The 17,088-nt window shown below is 47.9% G+C and overlaps 1 protein-coding gene across 1 annotated transcript; it reads left to right on the plus strand.

The window, feature by feature from the left end:
- Positions 1–1,907: 1,907 nt before the first annotated feature.
- On the plus strand, positions 1,908–16,036 carry cd44b (CD44 molecule (IN blood group) b). The gene is made up of 8 exons (XM_084672914.1): positions 1,908–2,301; positions 9,444–9,612; positions 10,095–10,234; positions 10,463–10,558; positions 12,095–12,712; positions 15,140–15,220; positions 15,418–15,496; positions 15,811–16,036. Exons 1-8 carry the CDS (start codon positions 2,235–2,237, stop codon positions 16,022–16,024), a joined length of 1,464 nt encoding a protein of 487 aa, XP_084529040.1. The 5' UTR covers positions 1,908–2,234; the 3' UTR covers positions 16,025–16,036.
- The last annotated feature ends 1,052 nt before the right edge of the window (positions 16,037–17,088 follow it).

The following is a 17,088-nucleotide window of genomic DNA, read 5'->3' on the forward strand; positions in this document are numbered from 1 at the left end:
TTACCCCTTCCCCTTAGTTTTGTGCGTTCCTGTGAGAGCTAGTGGTGTCCAAATACTATTTTTGAGCTAGGGGTAGGGCTAAGACTAAGGGATATACACACCTTAAAACCAAGTAAGATCGGGAGCTTACTTGAAACCTAGGGCTATGTGAATACTACACGACTGGCAACAATGGCAGCCAGATCATCCAGAGAGTCTGATAAATGTAATATTTTCAGCTTAATTAATTGATAAAAAAATTATGATAGTCTTGTTTTGTGTTATACACAGTCCTGAACATATATTTTTGTAACCATTTTCCTAATTGAAACGTTTCTAAAAATCGCTAGTTTGGTATGCTAATGTTACAGTGCTGTTTTGCACAACAGTCCCGCATTTCTTTGACTAGCATGTCTACAGTTTTAAACAAAATTCACTGCTAATGGAGTTTACTTATATCAGTGCATAACACTACTTGCTTTGGAGATATCGATCTGGCTGGATGACCTACCTGTAACCAAGTGGCGTTCCATTTCTTACGGATATGTATCCCTTACCCCTCAGTTTCGAGGGCCAAGGGCTAGGGGTAAACTAAGGGCTAGGGGTAATGGGCAAGCAGAGCGGGTTCACTCACCGACATGGCTGGTGCACCCACACACTATTACGATACTCACCAGGCAAACCGCTTTTTCACTTGACAAACCCAACGCCATTCAGATGATTGTGACTGTCGTGATTTCTTAAGGTGCTGTAAAAAAACGTATTATATGGCTGTCTTTGTGTTGTGCTGATTTACCTACTGCCTGCTGAAATGCCGAATGGTATCAAACAGCCGTGCTTTCTGCTGGTTTGGCGATGTGGTCAGGGAACCCTGTCACAGCATTCCCCATGTTGACCAAGTGTGTTTATTTTCCAATGCCAAAGTGCATGTCAAAGACGGGAGACAACCATTATCAAAGTCTCTTCAGAGAAAGATCAACCCGCCCAGGCTACGTTTCTCATGGAGATAGCACGGCCATGTTGGAAATGTTCCCCATGGCCGGCTGATACCATCTAGCATGTGGTTGCAAGTCAATTCCTGCTTTGTGAACTAAAGCTGGAACTGATCATGTTGACTGCGAAGGTTTCGGTCATGCTTGTGTACAGTAAACTCTTCACCGTCGCTTTGCAGTCTGTGGTAACTTCTCTCCTCAGAGTCCCTGGGTGTGCTATCGTCATGGCTGCTGGTCTGACAGATCGCCCCGGGGTGTGACAGCGCGGGGGGGTGGGGGGTGGGTGGGTTGGGGATACAGAAGCCATGTGGGAGACCATGATGGGTCGCTTTGTGAGGAGCGGCAATAATCGTACATGCAAAACCCAGCGGATGAGAGGCAACCGAGAGAGGGCGTGGGAGGGGACAGAGGGAAAAAGGGACAGAGACAGAAAAAGACAGAGAGAGGCTGTGAGAGAGAGAGAGAGAGAGAGAGAGAGAGAGAGAGAGAGAGAGAGAGAGAGAGAGCGAGAGCGAGAGCGACAAGAGGGGGGGGGGGCAAGAAAAGCAGATGAATTGAATCATGGAGTGGGCAGCAGTGAACAAAAGACCAGATGCGCTCTCAGCAACTGTTGCTGTCAGGGCTATAGAAACAGAGAAAAGGTAGGAGGGGGAAGGAGGAAGAGGACAGTCAGCAAGACAGAAGGAAGGTGAACCTTCCCAGGCAAAAAAAAAAACTGTTTAAGCAGCCAGGCACAGGAAGCAAAGGGTGGGAGGGAGAGAGAGATACAGACACATAGAGAGAGAGAGAGAGAGAGAGAGAGAGAGAGAGAGAGAGAGAGAGAGAGAGAGAGAGAGAGAGAGAGAGAGAGATGGTGGGAGGGAGCTAGAGTGGGCGAGGCAGGAGGGTGTGTGCGCATGAACCACCCTCTTCCACTTCTGCTTGTGACTACTTCTGTTTGAGTTCCCTTCTCTCACACAGAATATAAAAAAGTTGGACAAAGTCTGTTTTAGCTCCATTTGCCACCAGACACCAACAGCTACTCTCTCAGAACACGGACTGTCTTTTCTTTTTTTTTTTACTGCTCACTCTCTCCCTTACACACAATATCTCCCTCTCTCTTTCTCTCTCTCCCTCTCTCTCTCTTTCTCACACACACGCGCACACACGCACACACAAACCGAACCTCATTCCTGGCAGAGAAGACAGGACTACAGGAGAGACCATACACACCTCTTTCTCCTCCAGTTACTCACCTAGCCATCGCCAGACCCTTTGCCCAGGATGTGGACTCTGCTCTTGGGGGTCACCTTTGGATTTCTGGCCTCTTCCAGTTCAGAATCAGCTCAAGGTGAGGGGGCTCTACCTCTGCCCAGCGGATCGCTCTTTGTCTGGGGCTTATTTTGTCTGGTTTCATCCTGGATATACTCTTCTTTGTTGCTGGATTTGATGGCGAGACAGTCTTTTTTCTTCTCCCTGCTCAGTTGGTAAGACAGGTTGTGTGAGGTTGTGTGTGAGGCGCGTGTGAGGCGAGGTTGAGGGAGGCTGTCGTCAGGGGGAGTGGGAGCCGGCGAGGCAGCGTGGTCTGCCCTCGCTCAGACATGCTCACGTCTGGGAGTCTCAGAATCCTCACAGCACAGACACAAAGGAGACAGCCGCTCACGCGGACTCTCTCTCTTTCTCTCTCTCTCTCTTGCACACACACACACACTCTCTCTATCTCTGTCTCGCTCGCACCGTCTCTTTTCCCTTTCTTTCTCCTTCACACACACACCGGCGAGCGGGTCGGGAAAGAGAGCAGTGAGCCGGCGGCAGACAACAGTTTCTGCTCACGCCTGGTCTGGTTGTAGAGGTTGTGTCTAGCCTGTGTAGCCTTCAGAAGCCCTCTCTGTGCTGTTCAATCGGGGCAGACAGCAGAGAGATAACACTTCACCGTAGCGCTATGGCAAAGCCGCTCCGCCGTTGTGTCCAACGCTTGCTGCGCTCACGGGGGAAAAAAAAGAAAGAAATTCATCAATCATTCCACCTTTCCCACTCTCTTTCACTCTATCTGTCTCTCTCTGTTTCTCTCTCTCTCTCTCTGTCTCTCTCTCTGTCTATCTGTTCTTTGTCTTCCGCTCCAACAGGATTTATTTGGGTTAGCTGGATAGGATTTGTAGGCTCGGAGCAGCATATTTCCCAGGTGGAGAAGTTGGTGCTGAATCGAGCACGTCCAGATTAGGTTGGATTAGTCTGAGAGGGAAGAATCTTCCGGTGTGTCTGTCTGGCTCTGTGCCAAGGCACAGTTAATAGGGAAGCTGTGCATTTGAACGGTTTTAAAGATGAACAAGCAACTAGCTGTGTGGCTGTGAGTGTGCACTTGTGTGTGTGTGTGTGTGTGTGTGTGTGTGTGTGTGCCTGTGTGTATGAAGTTTTTCTGTGAGCTGAATGTGATTACATTGCCCCTATGTTCTTCAACACATGTTACCCTCTTGGTTTGACCTCAAGGCATATACCCTGTAAAAGAGTTGATAGCTGTGTTAGCGCGTGTGTGTGTGTGTGGGGGGGGGGGGTCAGTGAATGTGTGTGTGCGTGTATAGGACTTATTTGTCCTGAAGTATCTACTGTATAAGATGTTTGTGTGCGTGTGTGTGCGTGTGTGTGCGTGTGTGTGTGGTGTTGGGGGGGGGGGGGGGTGTAATTGGTTTTCTGGTGAGTGGTGTCCTGCGGTGGTAGCTCCCTGTCTTGCCCAGGCCTGGTCTTTGAACCACCCTCTCCTCCCCACCCAACACATCATTAAGAAGGGCCTGAAGGACATCGTCCATGCAGTCCAGACTCACATGTAAACCAAGATGGGATTACTGGAACGGTTTACTGGAACAACATCGCTCCTCTGACCATGGACCCAGCCAACATGTGGCCCTGTAAATGACCAAAGAAAACGGCGGCCTCTGAAATGTAACCTTCAACCAGAATTAAATCACATATCTCTCTCTCTCTCTTTCTCTCTCTCTCTCTCTCTCTCTCTCTCTCTCTCTCTCTCTCTCTCTCTCTCTCTCTCTCTCTCTCTCTCTCTCTCTCTCTCAATCTCTCTCTCTCTCTCTCTCTCTCTCTCTCTCTCTCTCTCTCTCTCTCTCTCTCTCTCTCTCTCTCTCTCGCTCTCTCTTACAAGCTTTCTCTCCTGAAGACAACATGTCTCAGATGGAAACCTTTTGAAGCATTCCTGATCATGGGACACAAAACACCCGCTACTTTCGAAACATTCAGGACCATCCATAACCTCCTTGTAAGAGAGGTGAGACGAACTTTGCTCCCTGGTCTGTTTGTTTGTGCAGGCAGGCACAGTTGGCTGGGCTCCATCTCTGCCTGACTCCTCAGAGCACTCCAACCAGGCTGTCATGTTAGAGGAGGTCTGATTGATCAGGGTCCTGAGTCCAGGTGTGCACGGACCAGCTATGTCTAGCACACACACTTACACACACCCTTGCACAAACGCACACACACACACACACACACACACACACACAGAGCATGCATGCCCTTACGCACACATGTACACTCTGGTGGGTGCACACACATACATGTCCAGCAGGTCTGTATGTCTCTGTATTTTCTCCCATGGTGCAACAACCCCTCCCCTAACTGCCAGTGTCACATTTCAAGGTGAGGGCTGGTAAGGGGCCCTCAAGGACTGGAACCAGAGCCTGACAAAGAGGGCTTGTGCCTGGGCAGGCTGGGGGGAACGTCTCCTGCCATCGGAGACTTCCAGACACGTGTTTGCCCTCTCCTCAACCATTGGACTGTTCCCTCCACCACCCACATTCATACTCGCCACCAGCCCTCTCCCAGGCCTGGCCTCGGGCCTCAGCCCAGGTCTGGTCTCAGCCCACCCCCTGGCCCCTGGCCGAGCCTCAGTCCAGCCCCCAGGCCCAAGGCCCAAGCCCAGGTCCAGCTACCCTTGTTCCTGTACAGCACCTCAACGTTGATTCATTTCTCTCCTCCTTCTTGCATTCCGCCCCCCCCCCCCCCATCTCCAAGGCATAGGGCCCCATCTCTCACGGAAGCTGATCTGCATTTAAACTGATCTTAAACGGGGGTGGGGGGGGCAACTCTCATATTTCAGGTGGTCTGCAACTCTGAGATTGCTGTTAAACCTATTCATGACAGTTTAAAGCCTCTCTGTGAATCCCGGTCTCCCCAGCAGCCAAGCCAATGCCCCCCCCCCCCACCACCTCATCCCTCCTTCTCCTTCCTTGATACACTGGAGTCTTTGTAGACTGGGCAACGCTCCTCCACACAGTTCTGTAATGTATACACATCCTTAATGCATGAGACGAGCCCAGCGATCTCCAAAGCCCAAAATCTCCAAGCGGAGCAGAACCAGACTACATTATGCTCCGATACTGAGGCCGTGGTGAAGTGCAATTCTTCATCTACAAAACTGTGCATGCAAAGAGGAAACATTTATGTGCGTTGACACAACTATTTACATGTGTTTCCCTTCTTAGATGGTTTTAAAGTAGCGAGAGTCAAGTCTTGTCCAATTTGCTCGCGAGATCCGATGTTGAAAGTCATCGAATGTCAACAAGAACACCCTGTAACGCACCCTCTTTCAAGAGCATTTGAGAGGCGAACCCTCTCACTGCCAAGTCTTCAAAAACACACAAAAAGAATAAGCTTTGATGGAGCAAGAGAGGGAGGGAGGGAGGGATAGAAGGAGAGATGGGCTGGAGGAGGGGGAGCGAGAGAGAGTCCTTCAGGTGACTTTGCTCCCGTAAGTCCAGTCTCATGTTTCACCTGCCCGCCTTGTCTGTATGTGGAACCGTGACGAGCCCGGCGAGGGCTCACCAAAACACGCATGCTGACTCTGCAGTTTCAGTGGGGCCCGGAGAGAGGGAGGAAGAACAGGGATAACATGGGACACTGCATCAATGTCACACTGACGGTCATGGGAATTCTCAGTTCCTATGAGAACCAGACAGAAAAGATAATCCGATAAGGAAATATTCAACAACAGCATGCTAAAATGATTCTGTCAAACCACGTTATGGATAGTGTTGGACTAGCTTAGATTTCTGGGAAAGTACAGTCTGTACGGAGAGAATGAGAAAGAGAGAAGAGAGAGACAGACGGAGACAGAGAGACACAGAGAGAGAGAGAGAGAGAGAGAGAGAGAGAGAGAGAGAGAGAGAGAGAGAGAGAGAGAGAGACAAGGAGGGAGAGCGAGAGGGACAGAGGTGGAGAGAGTGAGACAGGGACAGAGAGACAGCGAGAGGGGAGGGAGGAGAGAGTGAGAGAAGCTTGTTGATTCCAAGGTAAGCAGCTGGGGGTATTGGCATGTGCTGTGTAAAAGCTTTCTCCCCTCCTCTGTACATTCAGACTCTCCATGGTCCTCACGGCCCTTTCTACTCCATTAAATGACAAAAGCAGCTTTAGTCAAGTCACCGCCTCGGACTAGCAGGATACGAGTCTTTATAAAGCAGCACAGAAACACTCTCTCTGCATGCTAATGGCAACAGCACCTCTGATTCATGAGACCTCAGTCCTTTCAGCGCAGGACAGGCTGTGTTCACTTTGATCCCTCGACCACTCTGCAAGACCTGGAGTTGTTTTTCTTCTTTTCAGGGACATTGTGGTGTGTGTGTGTGTGTGTACATACACTAGTGTGTGTGCGCGTGTGGTTGTATGTGTGGGTGTGGTTGTGGGGGGTAGGGTTCCATGTGTGTGGGAGTATGGTTGTGTATGGATGTGTGTGTGTGTGTGTCCGGGGGGGGGGGGGGGTGAATGAGTTGTCATTTTTGGGACGTTTATTACACCAGCTTCCTCTTGGGCAGCCCCACATCAACCGTCACCAACGGCTGTACCTCATCGACCTCCGTTTATATTCAAATGTTCAAGATGCCATGGTTACACTGTGCTGCCTGATAAGTAGGGAGATTCTGGCACTGCCTTACCTGTGTCAAATCATCCAGTTTAGGAAATGATTAACCAATACACAGTTTAGGAGGACATTAACGCGCCTCCTGAGTCTTGAACAATTGGATTATTTGAAATTCATCTGCACCAATAGTGCAATGGTTTGACTCACATGCTCATGACTCGCATGAACACAACTTCATGGTTCAACATGTTCAAATATGATGTGAAATACAGAGCGAGAGAGAGACCGACAGACAGACAGACTTACAGACAGACAGGTAAAACAGGCTGACAGATAGACAGTCACTGGGGTGTACATCTCAGACCTGAGGGCTCCCAGCATGTGGTCCCTCTGTGCCTGGGGCCTGTCTACTACTGCTCCACAGTGAATCTTTCACTGGGCTTGTTTATTTCTGTAACTATGGTAACACCTCATCAACAACTGCAAAATTAGATAGTGGAGGCATGGTGTGATTTCCTGTCTGCGTGTGTCACTTTGTGAACATGATACAGATAAATGAAGGTGATAACTGAATTGACTTGTGTCGGTTGTCAAGCAAACAGCTCATGCAGCAAGCATGAATCACAGGACATAAATCATAAAAAAACAGAACTAGTGCACTTCCTCAGAACCTAATAAACGCTTATTCAATATTTGAATATTTGAACTGGTTAGCCCCACTGCATAATGTACAATTGTTGCCTGTTTCACTGGAAGGATATCCATTCAGCATTCTAATGCAGAAAAAAATGATGCTGTTCTGGGTCTTAGAAATCAGTGGTTTGAAAATGTTTTAGACTGTAATGTGTAAGTATGTCTCCCATGAGATATGTCTGCTGTTGAAGCTTTGGGGAAAGGTATGGACATATTAAGGGGAGCATGTAACCATGGAGACAGGGCAGAGTCATGGTCACATGAAAAAAATGCTCACCAGAGACCAGACAGAAAGTCACAAGACGGATGTGCAAACTCAAATACAAATATTCACCTGTTGGTACTGTGCAAAGTAGCAACACCCCCCCCCCCCCTTAAAATGGTTTTCTTGTGTGTGTGTTTGGGTGTTTGGGTGTGTGTGTGTGTGTGTGTTTGGGTGTTTGGGTGTGTGTGGGTGTGTTTGGGTTTTTCACTGTTGAAACAAAACGTTTGTTTTGGATGGCTTCAGGGCTGAACAGTGCAGAGGAGTGATGTCTGGGTCTGATGTCTCAGTGATGTTCCTATCTGTCTCATGGTGTTCCTGTCTCTCTCATGGTGTTCCTGTCTCTCTCATGGTGTTCCTGTCTCTCTCATGGTGTTCCTGTCTGTCTCATGGTGTTCCTGTCTGTCTCATGGTGTTCCTATCTGTCTCATGGTGTTCCTGTCTCTCTCATGGTGTTCCTGTCTCTCTCATGGTGTTCCTATCTGTCTCATGGTGTTCCTATCTGTCTCATGGTGTTCCTGTCTGTCTCATGGTGTTCCTGTCTCTCTCATGGTGTTCCTGTCTGTCTCATGGTGTTCCTATCTGTCTCATGGTGTTCCTGTCTCTCTCATGGTGTTCCTGTCTCTCTCATGGTGTTCCTGTCTGTCTCATGGTGTTCCTGTCTGTCTCATGGTGTTCCTATCTGTCTCATGGTGTTCCTGTCTGTCTCATGGTGTTCCTGTCTGTCTCATGGCCTGAACACGTTTCACAACCAGACATCCATCTGCATCACAGCAGAAACGCCTGATGAACCGACTCATTTAAAATACACTACCTCATTCAGTTCATCTATGGTACAGGCTCTGTTTCATTGTGCCATTCATATGCCTCTCTGCATGTGACACAAGACGGGATGAACGCAGAGGAAGTCATTCGGATGTACAGAATAGCTGCTTCCTCTCGCAGACAAAGATGGCTGAGAATAACTTCAAACAAAGGCCCGCTCCCACAACATGTGATTGAGTTGCTGTGCGGAGACCATGGGAGGAAACTGATTGAATCAAAGCAGCTGGCTCATTGTACGAGATATGGATGGTGGGTGAACGAGGAGGCGGTTGAGGCGGGGATGGGTGAAGGGGTGGGAACGGGAGGTGACATTATGCCCCCTCCGCTTCCTGGAAGCAAAACGCAACCGTGGATGAAGCAAGGCCGCAATGCACTGTGGAATCGACGAACAGGCAGTGTCTAACACACGTAAGGTTGGGGTGTGTACATCCAAGAGGTGTGTGACACACATTGCTCAGGGCTGTTTATGTAGAGGTGTCGGTTTAGTGCTGTGGCCCTTTCCCACTGTGTGAATGTGACCAGGCTACCAACCACTGTCTTCCATCTGTTTGTTTGTCTGTCGCTGGCCTTGCTGTTGCTATGCACCGTGTTTTGCTAACACATGCCCAGCCTCTGGCCCTCTCCCTCTCTATTGACGAATAAAAAGAACTCTCGCCTGAGGGCCGTTTTACCCAGAAGTTACAAAATGGCGACCGTGAAGCCAAACTTGTCAATTGGCTTCCAAATGTCACCATGCACAAAAGGGAAATACCGTTTCATACTTTCTGTGTTAAGTTTTTTCTTCCTTTCCTTTCCCCCTGTCCTCCCCCCGTCCTCACCCCCTACCTCCCTTCTCTCTCCCTTTCCTTCTTAGCAATGATGTCTCGTAGCTGCAGCCATGCAAGGGTGTTCCATGTGGAAGGAGCACATCGCTACGCACTGACCTTTGACCTGGCCATGGGGCTGTGTGAAAGTCTAAACGCCACTCTTGCCAGCAAGGAGCAGGTCGAAGAAGCTCACCAAGAAGGCCTGGAGACCTGCAGGTGAGGTCACCCCGCTTGTCTCTATGACAACCACATGAATCCATTTGTTTCCATTTGCATGTCACATTGCTCAATATTTAGGACCTGCTATGCCAAAAATATATAATTATAATGACAAACAAAAGGATTTTACTATCTACAATTCCTGACGATCGAATCAGATGTGTCATCACAATCAAAAACTGTGGTTTGATAACATCAATGGTGATCAATTATGTCAGTTAATTAAAATATAGTTCACACACAATCAGCCTTACATCTAATGCAAAAATAAAGTACAATACAGCACAATTTTTGAAAACCATTGTAACACTTGATATCATAATAAACAATTTTTTAATGGACACAGACACTTGAAAAGGAAACTTGTAAAAAGCATTGCTGACAATTCTGTTAGGCAAAACAAATCTACAATGGCTAATCCATAGAAGTCTGTAGAGAAGTCACTTGCTCTTTTGTAATGTGAAATACTTCTTCTGTAGGTATGGTTGGATCAGCAACCAAAATACATCCATTCTGCGACACAAGGCACATCCTAACTGTGCCAACAACGCGACTGGTGTTTTCTACCATCAATTCCCAATTGACAATCTCTTTGATGCCTATTGCTACGATGCTAAAGGTGAGCCATATATACTGAAGTGTAATAACACTTTATTTAGAAGTCCCAGTAGGTGGTATAAGCTGTGTATCCAAAACACTTTATAATATGTTGCTTTTCTTTAGTCCTTTGAGCTAATCCATGTTGATGTCATACTGTATGTACATTGGAGAGAGGACAGTGTGACAGATAAAGGGCACACCTGGAATGTTCTTCTGCACGTCAACACTTTATTCGCTGTGTCCACAGCCGACCCAAAGAAGAACTGTGACCAGGCCATGAACCCGGACTCCACCGGACCTGACAGCCTCGGCGGAGAAGAACAGTTTTTTTCTGACGCTGCAGGTGATCATCCTCCTCATCCTCACTCCCTCATCCTCAGTCGTCACGGTCTGTTTTCTGGGTCGTCGTCCTCTTTGTTTCCTCGACACTTCCTTGCTTTTCCTCTTCCTCAGTTTTTTTCTTGCTCCCCGTATTTGGTGAAGGGAACCAGACAAGATAAATACAACGCGTTTTCTGCGTCAGAAGACTACTATTGTCCTGCTGACAGGACTCATTTTGGAGTTGACTGTTGACGCTAGACAGGCCGACAGGTTACATGCAGTGTATGTTTTGTCTGTCAGTGAAAGTGTCTGAAAAAAAACCACAAAAGAGGAGCAGGATCTATTCTAGACAGATCATTCTATCATCCAAGACTCGACGAGAACAGACAGCTTAACTACCATTCCTCAAACAATGCAGGGAGGGCTTCAGTAACCTGGATCACAATGGCTCATGTCTATAGAGCAACAAACCACCGGCATCCAGAACCACCCTCCAACCCTATCCTCCACACCCATCATCCAACCACCAGTCTCCAGCCAAACTCTCCTGCCCCCCCAGCTCTCCCATCCTCCAGCCCCACCCTACACCTCTACCTCTCATTCAGGGTGCGGTGGGTGTTTTTCCATGAGTTGTGCCATAAGAGCCCATGTATTCTGTCAGAGTCAGGTCCGCTCTGGAGTGTTCATGCTAACCAAATAGCAGTCGGCCAATGTTTAACGAATGAAAGGAATGACTGGTTTGTGTGTGCGGATGCATGTTTAGCAGGTGTGAGTGACTGTTCTGTGTCCTCTCACCTCTCACCTCTCACTGTACATGAATCTCCTCTTATCTACTGTAGAAACAGGGAAGAACCCACATAGACGCTGATCCCCCTACTCCCCCCCCCCCCCATACACACACACACGCACTGCCCCACAAACATACTGTCACACTCACACATACACTGCACAAACAATCCAACTCCACCTGCAAACAAACCACAAGCATCCCCCACCCATATGCAGGCCCGCTTCCTTTTCAACCCTGGTTATTTATTAATTTACCACACTGGTATGTGAGTCGGTATTTCACTGTAAGTGAGCATGAGTCCTCAGTGATGCCAACAAGATTGAAAAATACAGCTATATTCTCAGTTTTGGGTTTTATTGGATGGATATCTTCTGCATTATCATTTGTCAGTTCATAAAGTCGGGTTGGTGTGAGTTTTCACGGGCAATGTGAAGACCTGTAAACAGATCGCCTTCAATCTAATAAAACCAAGAATTATGTCATCATTAGATAAAGAAATATGAACGAAGATAGCCGTGAGATTCTCTACCACTGCGAAAAGAAAAAATAAACATTATCAAAGACCTATCTAGCCAAGCAGACATTAACAACTGTCATAAATATCCCACCTGATAGCTAATCTTTTTCCAGATTGATAATATGTCTATTGATTGACTGTAGTTGTTTAATTCTGGTCTGTTTACCCAAAGTAAGTTTCTTGGTTGAATACGATCCTCATGCTGACAGGCTGTAGCCATGCATTGACACTCATCTCCTCTTCTCGTCCAGATGACACCACTCAGCAGCCTGGGGACCTGGAGGATATGGAGAAGGAATACATCCAGACAGAGACCCCAGACCTGGAGGATATAGAGAAGGAATACATCCGGACAGAGACTCCAGACCTGGAGGATCACCCAGGGGCTGAGCCCACCGACCAGCCCGAGGACTCGCACGAGGTCCATCTCGAACACGCTGGTGCCGACCCCACTCTCGACAGCCAGGCCACCACCCTCACCCCAGAGATGGAGACCGAGGATGGCATCACAGCCCCTGAGGCCATCCCTCCTTTCGGAGGGGACGAGGACTTAGCCCCGCCCGAGTCCACGGACGCCGGCCCGGACGCATCCGTGGAGGAGACGGAGGGGGCTTCAACAACGAGCCCTGTTGGGGAGGAGGAGCAGGCTGGAGGGAATGAGACCCAGGGGGCCAGTCCCACGGGAGAACCTGGACTGACCCTGGAGGACACCACTGGCTCTGGCATGCTGCCCCCCACCACCGAGGAGGAGGAGACCATCACGGTGACACCTGTGGAGAAGCCAGCTGGACCACCGGAGCCCACAGCCGAGGGAGGGAGCATGGAGGAGAAGTTGGAGGCAGATGAGGAGCAGGAGCTGATGGTTGCAGGTGAGGAGGTTGCATGTTTAAACTTATGCTTCAGGGCTTTTTGTGATGTGTACACTCTAAATGCCAACTCTAAATGCTAAAAGCCCACTATTAAAATATGACTTTCTTCTTAACGGGGTTAGTGATAGTTAGAATAATGCATTAAGTGGTATATGATTACATAGGCAAAATACTGGTACTGTTAACATAGCATAGTTGCCCTTAGATTACAAATAGAATGAGATTTGAGATTGTAGAACTCTACAAAGAGTAAATGTTGATCTTTAGCAAAATGTCAATCATTCTGCCATTGCATAAGGTTGAACTAACATCCTTTGCTTGGTCAGAAAAAAGTCCCCACCTTATAATGTGCTTCCTGGCCAGTATGAACAATTAGTGGAAAATGGAACTATTAGTGGAAAATGGTTTTAAACATAATGGTATCGGAGGACTAAAATGTAAATGTCACACTGAACCTCAGATATTTTCCTATATGATACTGTTGCACCAGTGTGCCCAGCCTTCACAAAGTCATCACAAAACTGTACCCTGGTCTGTTACCACAGCAACGGATTCAAATCTTCAGAGCAATTCATCATTTTTAATCACAGGCGTCACACCATATTGCCATCGGCCTTTCTGACAGAGCACAGGCTTCTCTCTCAAAGCAGCCTATCATGTCACATTTGATGAAGTCTAAAATGGAAAGTGTTGCTGTTTGCTTCTCTCTTCTTCTTGTTTTTTTTGTCTCACTCCATCCACACATCTTGTTATTGGTGCAGAACATATGAGGACACATTTGTTTTGTCAGAAATAGTACGCCACAATTACATACGAATACTACAGGGGCAAAGACAGGTGGAAAGTACAGGAACAGCAAGACTGTAGTCTGCATCCCCCACAAGCGACAGGTTGCCGCTCAAACTTGAGAACGTTTTAAAAGACTCAACTCGCCCCCTGGTGTTAGAGGGAAAAATTGTTTTATCAAACACAAACAATTAGACGGATAATGCACAACCTTGCAATTACACTGATGTGCAATCCCAAAATAATTAATGAAATTGCACTGAAAACCTAACAACACTTTTCGACTTCTTCGGATTTCGACTTACTGGGCCTTGAAGTGAGATCATCTGCTTCTCATAGAGGCACAGGAAGTTTACTGAGGAAGGAAATCCTTTTTCTGTCACCATGACACGAGACAAGTAGACGGTTTGGCTTCTGGGAAGACTAAGACAGATCACCTCTTGTTCTGAAGATTTTCATTCTTGCACATCCTGAGTGTAAAGGAGCATTCGTGGACTCCTCTGTGGAGCGTGTTTGAAGATGTTCAAACATCTGTTTGTGCAGGAGCAGGGAAGCGGAGGAGGGAGGCTGGACCAGAGACTGTCACAGTTTGACTCTTCCTCTCAACTCACTTTTCACATGGCTTTTCATCCCCTGAGAAAAATATTGAATATAATACAGAAATAACACACTGAAATATAATACTTTTAAAAAAATATTACATTTATATACAGTATACAAACAAGTACAATGGCGCCCACAGCCACAATCCCGCCAATGACCACAACCTTTTCATGGCATAACCTGACACTTCAAGCTCTACTTTAACCATTCCCATGGACTTCAGTTGGGGTCATCCAGTTAACTTTGGGTTAATCATTTCATTAAATCCAAACCTGTGCACCACTGTGCACCACTGAGTTCCATATTGGACCTCAACTGTGAGGAGTGAGGAAACCCAGAATGGCTTCAAACTTGGCCTCTTTTCTCTACCCTGGTCTCACACATGCAACACACAGGGGAGAAGGTCAGCATCCTGAAACGCTGCAGAATCACGCAACATGTTTAGCCTCTGGGAGATTTACCCTCATTGTTCCTACATGACTCCTCTGTCTAAAAACAGAAGCTTGTAATTAGGATTTCACGGTAAATAACAACCCTGTTGGTCTGCATTCAAGCACCTATTCCCCCCCCCCCCCACCACCACCATGTAGACAGGGTTCCAGGAAGTCAGAGCGTAAGGCAGATACAACATCCACGCTGCACATTCATCACCCCATGATCATTTATCTATCTAGCTGACAGGCAGCTTTGAAAGGCCTGGTGTGTCTCTGACAGCAACAGACCCATCACAGACACAGGTCATTAACCTGGATGTTTCAGTTCAATGACTCGCATGTGACTGCACATCACGTTTGATTCTTTACGGGGGGGGGTCCTGACGATGAGGGCGGAGTCAGCCTGTGAGTGAGTGTGTGTGCAAGAGTGTGCATGTGTGTGCATGTTGTGTGTGTGTGTGTGTGTGCGATAGACTGTGCGCGCAATCATGCATTTGTAGTGTGCACTGAAGTCGACATAAACAGCGCAGAATCCACTCTAGCATGCTGACAGTGAACGCGTGGCAGATGACTGATCTGCTCTACCCTGGCTGTTCCTCCACAGCTCCACCAAATCCCAAAGCCGGCAGGATGGGACCAGGAGTGGGACCCGCACCTACAGCCGCGGGGCAGCAGGGTGGCTCAAGTGAGGATCCCCCCGGCCACATCCCCGCCCCCTCTCCACCCCCACCCCACGACACCTCCACCCCATCCCCACCCCCCACACACACACACACCTGTCTGATACTTGATTGTCATTTGTACTTTTTCTCCAAAGCATATATATATAAATATATTGTGTATAAATCTATTCCGTTGTCTGCCTGTCCCCTTTTTCTGCAGATTGGGTTGTGGTCATTGGCGTGATCGTGGCTGTGGGGGCCATTCTACTTGTTTGTGCCGTTATCGCCAAGCGAAATAGGTGAGTCTGGAGTCCCTCCCATGTGACTGCCCCCTCTGTCTCTGCATGTACATCAGGTACATGTTGACATCACATTTGACATTGTTTTTCCCTGAGCAGACATATGTATCCAAATGACACACACATAGGGCATACAGAAACTACAGTTCAAAAATAAGGATCAGAAGGGGTAGTTCTAGCACTATTGTGGTGGTTCGAGTCAAGAGATGGTCAGAAGGCACAGTGCGAAAATAACCCCTTAACTATACAATATCAACTCAACCAGTCCAGTGCGGCAAAAAACAGCAAAACATGTCATATATTCGTCCCCTCAGCTTGTGTGGGAAGCAGCAGTCTCTGATGATCTCGTCCAAGGACGCCAGCGAAGGCAACGGGGCGGCGTCCTCGGTGGCCGGCTCCCGCGCCCAGGAGCGCGAGCAAGAGATGGTGACCCTGATGAACAAGGAGAAGATCCAGGAGAACGGGAACACAGAGGAGTTCACCGTCATCACGCTGGAGGAGTCCCCGGAGAAGGAGCAGCTGGCGTGAGGGGGGGGAGGTGGAGATGGAAGGGGGGGAGGGGGGGGGGGCGGGGGAAGAGGGGTGGCGGAGAAGAGGTGTGGGTGTGCGTGAAGGGGAGAGAGGTTGGAGAGAAGGCGAAAGAGGTCATGACACTGGGACAAGACGTGAACGAGAGACAGGCTGGCCGGGACCGAGATGGACACCTGGGACTGAGACTGCCTGGCACCGAGGAGACACTGAACATGCCAACTAAGGTGTGTTTGTGTGGGTGTTGGAGGGATGGGAGGGAGGGAATGGTTTGAGGCTTTTATGATCGAAATACTTATATCGATAGTTATATTGTTTAGGGCTGGAGTTTTGCTGTTCTGCCTACCTGTTGCAAGGCATGGGGTCCAGTACTAACCATTGGTTTTGGGAAAGTAGGCCTCTAAAAGCAGGAAGTACAGGATTTCACTGAAGTCAGGATAGTCACCATTATGCTGGGTACCAAACCAGACTAAATAGTGCTCTGAAGCCCAATGAATGACTGGTTTGAATGGCTTGATGTGTGTGTGTGTATGTGTGTGTGTGTGTGTGTGTATGTGTGTGCACAATGTGTGTGAGAGGAGAGAGGATGACACAGGGGCACAGAAGTGTGGGTGAAAAAGATTTAGGGGAAGGTTTCGCTCTAAAACATTGCTGATAGGGAGTATCTAGCAGAATCCTTCCCATTCTCAAAACGAAACACACAAAACAGCAGCAGCCTCCGAATCTGGTGGACAACTGAGTTGTCTGTTAAAGAGGCTTTCGTTTAGTTTCAATGTGTAATCTCTTTGTTATTTCTCATTCTTTTATTACTCGGTATTACCGTAACCTTGTGTACATTTCACGTCTCCTGTGGATTGGGATTGGATGTTTATTCTTCAAGTAAACTCAAGATGTCACTCTCTTAATTTATGCAGTTTGAATTCTCTTTTCTGTTTTCCTTTTGATTGCCTATGTATATACTGTATGCGCTTTAGAAAATGCCTTAGCAATAGCTGTCAATCATCTTTTATTGGCATTTAGGTGCCATTTGATAACATTTAAAAAAAAGAATGTGTCATATTAAA

The sequence above is a fragment of the Hypomesus nipponensis genome, chromosome 14 (genome assembly GCF_054491055.1).
Source record: "Hypomesus nipponensis isolate SF chromosome 14, ASM5449105v1, whole genome shotgun sequence".
Taxonomy (NCBI): domain Eukaryota; kingdom Metazoa; phylum Chordata; class Actinopteri; order Osmeriformes; family Osmeridae; genus Hypomesus; species Hypomesus nipponensis.